This window comes from Nansenia antarctica (assembly GCF_963989245.1).
Source record: "Nansenia antarctica genome assembly, chromosome: 6".
Lineage (NCBI taxonomy): Eukaryota > Metazoa > Chordata > Actinopteri > Argentiniformes > Microstomatidae > Nansenia > Nansenia antarctica.
The window spans coordinates 23,495,001-23,504,680 of NC_137676.1; the positions used below are offsets into that span (position 1 = coordinate 23,495,001).

General features: G+C 42.3%; 1 protein-coding gene across 1 annotated transcript in view; it reads right to left on the reverse strand.

The window, feature by feature from the left end:
* lama2 (laminin, alpha 2) overlaps window positions 1–8,284 on the reverse strand; it is a gene marked incomplete at both ends in the record, with an annotated part of 430,348 nt that extends 422,064 nt beyond the window's left edge. The window contains one exon of the mRNA XM_080534306.1: window positions 8,218–8,284. Coding sequence (XP_080390432.1) covers window positions 8,218–8,284 — 67 coding nt within the window. The remainder of the gene's footprint in view (window positions 1–8,217) is intronic.
* Window positions 8,285–9,680: the final 1,396 nt, after the last annotated feature.

Consider the following 9,680-nt stretch of genomic DNA (forward strand, 5'->3'; position numbering starts at 1 on the left):
CAGCAACAAATGGACATGGAGAACATCTACAATATGTTCTTCAATACACCACGGAGGACAACCAGAAGGGCAAACAGGCGAACCTGCCTACCCGCTGCTGCCTTACCTGATGAAGGAATATTCAAACGGTGGCTCCACACCTCAGGAGCAGTACTTTGGGCTATGTTTGTGTAGGGCACGTATGGTCATTGAGTGTGCTTTTGGTCGCCTCAAGGCCAGATTTGCTGCACTTAGAAGGCCTATGGACATAAACATGGATGACCTGCCCTATGTAATTTACTCCTGCTTTGTCCTCCACAATTTTTGTGAGGCCAGTAAGGAGGCTGTGGATGATCACTCTGTGTTGGGAACAATACAAGGTGAAAGGGACTCACAGCCTCCTACACAGTGCAATAGATATCTCACTGACTGTAATGAAGGGGAGGGAAAGAGAGTGAGGAGAGTGCTCACGGAGTACCTTGACCCTTAAGGACTGACTGAAAAACAGACTGATATTTTTGGGGAAGATTTTTTTTTCTATTAACATCTGATAAATATTATTTGTCACTTAGGAGCTACAGGGTGCATTTTGGGTGCTTATGTGCAGCATCATTTACTGTATATGTTTGGTCGTTGAAGAGCGGAAGAGGGTCAGGAGGGTCCTCACTAAATACCTTGATCCATAAAGGGACAGCTTATCTGCAAGACCAGGTATGTCACAGCATCACAACAACTGACCTGACTAACTGTGTCACGCACACACACACACACACACACACACACACACACGCAGGCACACACATGCAGGCACACATGCAGGCACACACACGCATGCACACACGCATACACACAGATATACATACCTCATAACATAACCAAATCTAATTTCCCTTATTGTCCCCTTTGTCCTGTGTGTGTGTGTGTGTGTGTGTGTGTGTGTGTGTGTGTGTGTGTGTGACCCTCCAGGGATACAGGATGTGAAGGATTTAGAGCACAGAAGACCCAAGACATTCTCCAGGCCCTGGACCAGCAAGGCTGTCTGTGGCTGCCATCAGTTAATTCATAATTTGATTAAATAATAATTTCAGAAATAAATAAATAAATGCCTGTATGCAAAGGACACCTTGTGCTCGTAATTCTTAACCGGGGGAGCTACACACACACCATGACCTCCCAGCACACACACACCTCACTCCTGACTTCACATTAGAACCTCCTACTGCACATAGTGCCAGACCTACACTAGACAGATGCACTGTCAATCAGTACATCACTTCACTACATTACAATACAATACAACACTACACAACATTACACTGCAACGCTACATTACACCAGTACTACACTACAACACTATGACACTTACTAGGACAGTTGCATAGGAGAAAGACACTTAAGAGAACATTAGATTAGTATTTTCTGTAAGTGAAGATATTATACAGAAGTCCTGTTCTGTGTTTATGTAAATTGTTCATTGCTATTCTTTTTGGGGGGCTTTTGCCATTACTTACTAGGAGAGGTGCATAAGAGAAAGACAATGTAGAGAGCCACAGTAGATTATTACACACTCTTATTTCTGTAAGTGAAGACATTTTTGTTTATTATTTGCGACATAATAATTACGACATACAATTCAAAGGTACAATAAAGAATGTTTATTTTGTTTTTTCACTGGGTAATGTTGCAGTGCATACAAAATATTGTAAGAAAATAAATAAAATGTCATCTTGACGGATTTACAAACATAGGAGCTGTCCAACAAAAAGTTTCAAACACTGCGAAAATGGCAAGACTCCCAGTCAATGGTTGCATATGTTTTTTGTACTTTGTACTCAATAGTTAAACTCAACAATACTTCTACTTGAACGACTCCTTTGCTCCCCGAGGCGGCATGTTGTTTACGATTGGAATTTTGTATTTCGCGGATGTAACGCGGAAGAACCGCTTTAGCTTTTCCTGGCGTCTGATTGGCCAGCGGAGCTATGGGGTTAAAATTATATCGCCGACTACTGGTGTGGAATGCTCAATGACAGCGTTTATATTGCGTTCATACGTATGCATCTGGATGCAGATATTTTATAAACGTGCTCGTCTGGAAGGTGATATTTTTATATACAAAAAACGTTTATCAAAAAAACGTATTGGTGTGGACATAGCCTTAAATCATCCAATCAGTTCACCACACCTTAGTCTATATAAGTTAGTTTCTTCTGTTCTTCAGGAGAGGTGGCAGCTCTCAATATTTTTGGTATGTAAACTTATGTTGCTGGTTATAGTTTGTTTTGATTCCCTTTTGATGTTCTCTTTTGTTCTCTTTCATTTTCTTTTAGTCGGTTACAGAGTTCGAGAGGTAGGGCACTTAGTAAGATACCTGCAGGTATACATCTGTGTTCTACACCACACGTAGATCACCCATTGTATTAGTAACATCAGCTAGTGCGGCGACACTAACCCTTGTATTTTTGTTAGGTGCTCCGGCACCGGCTATGGGGGTTAGGCTAGGGGGTTAGTTCTGGGGTTGTTTTCTGTTTATAGGTTTAGATTTCGTTTTCTGGGGCTTTTCCTTTAGTGGTCGCTGCATAGATCAGGGGGTTGGGGTCTGTGTTGTGTCTCGTCTCTGTACCGTGTGTTTTAAACAATAAATCATTATTGTTTAACGGATGCCTGGTTGTCACTGGTCTACTTCATTTGCACGCTCACTGTCATATGTTATGCCGGCGGCCTCCTACCACCAGGGGGTAGGGCGTAACAAGGACTCACTGGGGTCAGAGGTCACAGGAGAGGAGCCCCGCCCCCCCCCCCCCCCCCCCCCCCATGCTTACTCCCCCCCCCACACACGCCCCCCCCCCTCGCCCAGTTCCCCGCAGCCGGACACCAGACACAAGCCTGCGGCCACAAGGTTGTCAGTTCAAGACCCGGAGTAGACCCCAGAACCATGATGGAAAGCTAAAAAAATGCTCCACAGATTCACCACCACACCGGACTGTACAGAGACCCCCACGACACACACACACACACACACACACACAGCGCCACACAGCGAGCGCGCTAGATAAACACAGCCATGGTTGCGGCCGGCAGGCTGCAGTGGATGTGAGTGTCTTCTATCATCACAGAGGAATCAGGCCAGACAACGCTGCTTGTTTTACCAATCGCCGTGGGAACGGACTCCTCTCAGGGCGAGAGGAGCACTCAGAATCCTTTTCTTTCTTTCATTCAGTCATTCATTCTTTCTTTCTCCTTCCTTTCTTTCTCTTCTTCTCTTCCCGCAAAAACATGTTGTCCGTGGACGCAATTTCCCAAAATCTTTTCCAAAGATTTCCCAAAGCACTCACCACAAAGCAACTCTCCAAAGCACGTCAATTTATCAAATCATACTCTTAAGCATCTTTTCATCCGTACGGACTGAGATTAAGTCAGGAGCAGAAGAATCCATTGTCGCCTCGGCAAAATAGACTATTGATTTCCTGGTTGTTGGGTGGTTTTACCGTGTATATGAGCGTATAATGACCAGGAGAGATGTACTCCACTTTCAGAAGGACAAGGAGGTGTCTGCATCAGAGGCGAAGGGAACACAAACAACAACAACAACAACAGCGTCTTTGAGCCCCGGAAAAGCGCTATATAAATACAATGAATTATTATAATTATTATTAACAACAACAACAAGTAAAAGAAAGGCGAAGAAGGAGAAAAACTAAAAGGAGAGAAAGAAAAAGAAGGAGAGAAAGAGAAGGTTGAAGGTGTGAGCGATGGCGGGGAGGGGTTTGGCCAATCATGGAATGGAATGGAATGGAATGGAATGGAATGGAATGGAATCAAGAGAGAGGGTGCCGACAGCTTTGGCTATCAGAAAGCAGGATAATAGCTTTGTGTGTGTGTGTGTGTGTGTGTGTGCGTCCTGACCTCTGCTCTCAGAACACACTCCTAACTGATGGTCCCCTTCATAACACACACATGCACACACACACACACACACACACACACACACACACACGTCCTCAGAACACACTCCTAACTCCTCATGACGGTGACCCACACACCCTGTCCTGCCCCTGCTGTCTTCCAGTGTGTCTATCATTAGCACAGGATCAGGTAGGTAGCATTAGCCTCTGTTAGCACCTTGCTAATTATAGACTCAGCTCCCTGTTTAGAATTCCATTAGGGAACAAACACACACACACACACACGCAACACATACACCTGTTAGAGACCATGTGGCCTGTGTCTTTGACCAAGGAGAGGACACTCAGCCAGAACAGCCAATCAGTGGCCATCCTAGAAAACCTCACACACACGCACGCACACACATACACACACACACACACACACACACACACACACACACACACACACACACACACACACACACATTAACAGGCGCATCACTCCATCTTTTGACAAGCTTCAAAATAGAAATGGGTTTTACAGCAGATAACATCTCTTTACGCCATATCTGCGTTAAAATCAGCGCTGAAAATATTCTGAAAGTTGCGACTTCAACAGATGACTATTCATTATTCATCATCAAAATCTCCCGGCGTCAGTCCCTCGATGATGATGATGATGATGATGATGACTGGCTGATATGACTAGCAGAGAACACGGCAGGGCTGACACCACATGCAATGATCTGACTGTTGTCCGCTGCTGTCCTGGGTTAACTCTCACACACACAACACAACTCTACTCTACTGCTGTTGTCCTGGGTTAACTCTCACACACACAACACAACTCTACTCTACTGCTGTTGTCCTGGGTTAACTCTCACACACACAACACAACTCTACTCTACTGCTGTTGTCCTGGGTTAACTCTCGAACACACAACACAACTCTACTCTCAACTGAAGTAGTGTCGAGAGAGGATAACTCTTACTTGTTATGGAGAGATATTATAACTGTAAACTTGTTCTTATTATATTTTAGGCTACAGAGATCGATAACTCTAACTGGGTATTATGTGGATGGAGTGAGATGGAATGTCTTGACGCTGTAGTACATAGAGAGATACTGTACATAACTAGTTAACCCTACAGTGTTACATAGAGATGCATGACTAGTTAACTCTACAGTGTTACAGAGAGATACATAACTAGTTAACCCTACAGTGTTACATAGAGATACTGTACATAACTAGTTAACCCTACAGTGTTACATAGAGATACTGTACATAACTAGTTAACCCTACAGTGTTACATAGAGATACATAACTAGTTAACCCTACAGTGTTACATAGAGATACTGTACATAACTAGTTAACCCTACAGTGTTACATAGAGATACATAACTAGTTAACTCTACAGTGTTACATAGAGATACATGACTAGTTAACTCTACAGTGTTACATAGAGATACATAACTAGTTAACTCTACAGTGTTACATAGAGATACATGACTAGTTAACTCTACAGTGTTACATAGAGATACATAACTAGTTAACTCTACAGTGTTACATAGAGATACATAACTAGTTAACTCTACAGTGTTACATAGAGATACTGTACATAACTAGTTAACTCTACAGTGTTACATAGAGATACATAACTAGTTAACTCTACAGTGTTACAGAGAGATACATGACTAGTTAACTCTACAGTGTTACATAGAGATACTGTACATAACTAGTTAACTCTACAGTGTTACATAGAGATACATAACTAGTTAACTCTACAGTGTTACATAGAGATACATGACTAGTTAACTCTACAGTGTTACATAGAGATACATAACTAGTTAACCCTACAGTGTTACATAGAGATACTGTACATAACTAGTTAACCCTACAGTGTTACAGAGAGATACATAACTAGTTAACTCTACAGTGTTACATAGAGATACATAACTAGTTAACCCTACAGTGTTACATAGAGATACTGTACATAACTAGTTAACCCTACAGTGTTACATAGAGATACATAACTAGTTAACCCTACAGTGTTACATAGAGATACTGTACATAACTAGTTAACCCTACAGTGTTACATAGAGATACATAACTAGTTAACTCTAAAGTGTTACATAGAGATACATAACTAGTTAACCCTACAGTGTTACATAGAGATACATAACTAGTTAACCCTACAGTGTTACATAGAGATACTGTACATAACTAGTTAACTCTACAGTGTTACATAGAGATACTGTACATAACTAGTTAACCCTACAGTGTTACATAGAGATACTGTACATAACTAGTTAACCCTACAGTGTTACATAGAGATACTGTACATAACTAGTTAACCCTACAGTGTTACATAGAGATACATAACTAGTTAACTCTACAGTGTTACAGAGAGATACTGTACATAACTAGTTAACCCTACAGTGTTACATAGAGATACTGTACATAACTAGTTAACTCTACAGTGTTACATAGAGATACATAACTAGTTAACTCTACAGTGTTACAGAGAGATACTGTACATAACTAGTTAACCCTACAGTGTTACATAGAGATGCATAACTAGTTAACCCTACAGTGTTACATAGAGATACTGTACATAACTAGTTAACTCTACAGTGTTACATAGAGATACATAACTAGTTAACTCTACAGTGTTACATAGAGATACATGACTAGTTAACTCTACAGTGTTACATAGAGATACATAACTAGTTAACCCTACAGTGTTACATAGAGATACTGTACATAACTAGTTAACCCTACAGTGTTACAGAGAGATACATAACTAGTTAACTCTACAGTGTTACATAGAGATACATAACTAGTTAACCCTACAGTGTTACATAGAGATACTGTACATAACTAGTTAACCCTACAGTGTTACATAGAGATACATAACTAGTTAACCCTACAGTGTTACATAGAGATACTGTACATAACTAGTTAACCCTACAGTGTTACATAGAGATACATAACTAGTTAACTCTAAAGTGTTACATAGAGATACATAACTAGTTAACCCTACAGTGTTACATAGAGATACATAACTAGTTAACCCTACAGTGTTACATAGAGATACTGTACATAACTAGTTAACTCTACAGTGTTACATAGAGATACTGTACATAACTAGTTAACCCTACAGTGTTACATAGAGATACTGTACATAACTAGTTAACCCTACAGTGTTACATAGAGATACTGTACATAACTAGTTAACCCTACAGTGTTACATAGAGATACATAACTAGTTAACTCTACAGTGTTACAGAGAGATACTGTACATAACTAGTTAACCCTACAGTGTTACATAGAGATACTGTACATAACTAGTTAACTCTACAGTGTTACATAGAGATACATAACTAGTTAACTCTACAGTGTTACAGAGAGATACTGTACATAACTAGTTAACCCTACAGTGTTACATAGAGATGCATAACTAGTTAACCCTACAGTGTTACATAGAGATACTGTACATAACTAGTTAACTCTACAGTGTTACATAGAGATACATAACTAGTTAACCCTACAGTTACAGAGAGATACTGTACATAACTAGTTAACCCTACAGTGTTACATAGAGATACATAACTAGTTAACCCTACAGTGTTACAGAGAGATACTGTACATAACTAGTTAACCCTACAGTGTTACATAGAGATACATAACTAGTTAACTCTACAGTGTTACATAGAGATACATAACTAGTTAACTCTACAGTGTTACATAGAGATACATAACTAGTTAACCCTACAGTGTTACAGAGAGATACTGTACATAACTAGTTAACCCTACAGTGTTACATAGAGATACATAACTAGTTAACCCTACAGTGTTACATAGAGATACATAACTAGTTAACTCTAAAGTGTTACATAGAGATACATAACTAGTTAACCCTACAGTGTTACATAGAGATACATAACTAGTTAACCCTACAGTGTTACATAGAGATACTGTACATAACTAGTTAACCCTACAGTGTTTCATAGAGATACTGTGACCATCAACATGATAGCTGCTTTTTAGGATTCTAAAGGATGGTCTCTAAGCTACAGACACACATGCTTCATGCATAAAGGATAATTCTACCCTTCATTCTCAATATCAAGTAATTCTTACAACTCAGCTTTTCATACTGTTCGGCTGCATTATCACACGACTTCAATACAAAAGTCTAAAGAAACGGACATTCATGGCACGGGGGAAACTATTGCAATCATTGTGCAGGAAAAAATGTCGCGGTCGGTCAACAAGGAGACTTGACGTATCTGGAGAAAGTGTTTCTAGAGTTTAAAAGGATTGCTTGGCAAAAATGTTGAAACTCACCCCTCTGCTGTGCTCGGGTGCATTGCCATAGCAGAGCCGTAAGAGCAAGGACCGGTAGGGCTTTCATGTCCAGATCGGTAGTGTCTTCATCAGGGGTGGCGGACTCGCGAATGACAAAACCTCCGGAGTAACTTGGAGAAGTTCAAGAAACTCTCATCGCCCTCCCGCTGCGTCTGCGAGGGGGCGGCTCGGAGCTCTGTTACAATTTAGACGTTTCAACTGTGGGCCGACGCGCCTTGGATAAGCAACACTATGCGTCCAAAAGCTGTGATTGTTGTCAATCATAATGATCGTTACCGACAAGCATTGTGCGGTATTGTTTATTCTGCCACATAGAGGGAATTGTATGAACATTATATAAAGAGATGAAACATTCACATGTGAAGATAACGTGTGTCCAGGAGCGGAGAACGTTTTTGACGTGAAACTTCTACTAGACTCCAGCTGCATGAAAACATGAAAAACGTTATTCGTTGAAGGAAGAAAAAACTTTTTTTTATTTTATTTTATTTTAAACAGCGTAAATAGGCTATGTTGACAGCTTCATTGATCCCCGATCAATGGATTGCGAATTGAAACGCAATGACAACAACTTTCATCAAATTCTAAAGTTTTTTTATTTTTAGAAAGTGTCTTGTGCCTGACAATAATGGAAGCACATTATTCACATAATGAATGTTTCATCTCTTTATATAGCTACTGTTCATATAATTCCCCTTGTGTGGCAGAATAAACAGTACCGCACAATGCTTGTCGATAATGACGATTGACAACGATCACCGTTTTTGAACGCGGACAGTGTCGTTGGTAGAGGGAGAGGGTGAGGCGTGGAGGGAGAGGGTGAGGCGTGGAGGGAGAGGGTGAGGGGTAGAGGGAGAGGGTGAGGCGTGGAGGGAGAGGGTGAGGCGTGGAGGGAGAGGGTGAGGCGTGGAGGGAGAGGGTGAGGGGTAGAGGGAGAGGGTGAGGCATGGAGGGAGAGGATGAGGGGTAGAGGGAGAGGGTGAGGCGTGGAGGGAGAGGGTGAGAGGGAGAGGGTGAGGCGTGGAGGGAGAGGGTGAGGGGTAGAGGGAGAGGGTGAGGCATGGAGGGAGAGGATGAGGGGTAGAGGGAGAGGGTGAGGCGTGGAGGGAGAGGGTGAGGGGTAGAGGGAGAGGGTGAGGCGTGGAGGGAGAGGGTGAGGCGTGGAGGGAGAGGGTGAGGCGTGGAGGGAGAGGGTGAGGGGTAGAGGGTGAGGCGTGGAGGGAGAGGGTGAGGGGTAGAGGGAGAGGGTGAGGGGTAGAGGGAGAGGGTGAGAGGGAGAGGGTGAGGCGTGGAGGGAGAGGGTGAGGGGTAGAGGGCGAGGGTGAGGGGTAGAGGGTGAGGGGTAGAGGGAGAGGGTGAGGGGTAGAGGGAGAGGGTGAGGGGTAGAGGGAGAGGGTGAGGCGTGGAGGGAGAGGGTGAGGCGTGGAGGGAGAGGGTGAGGG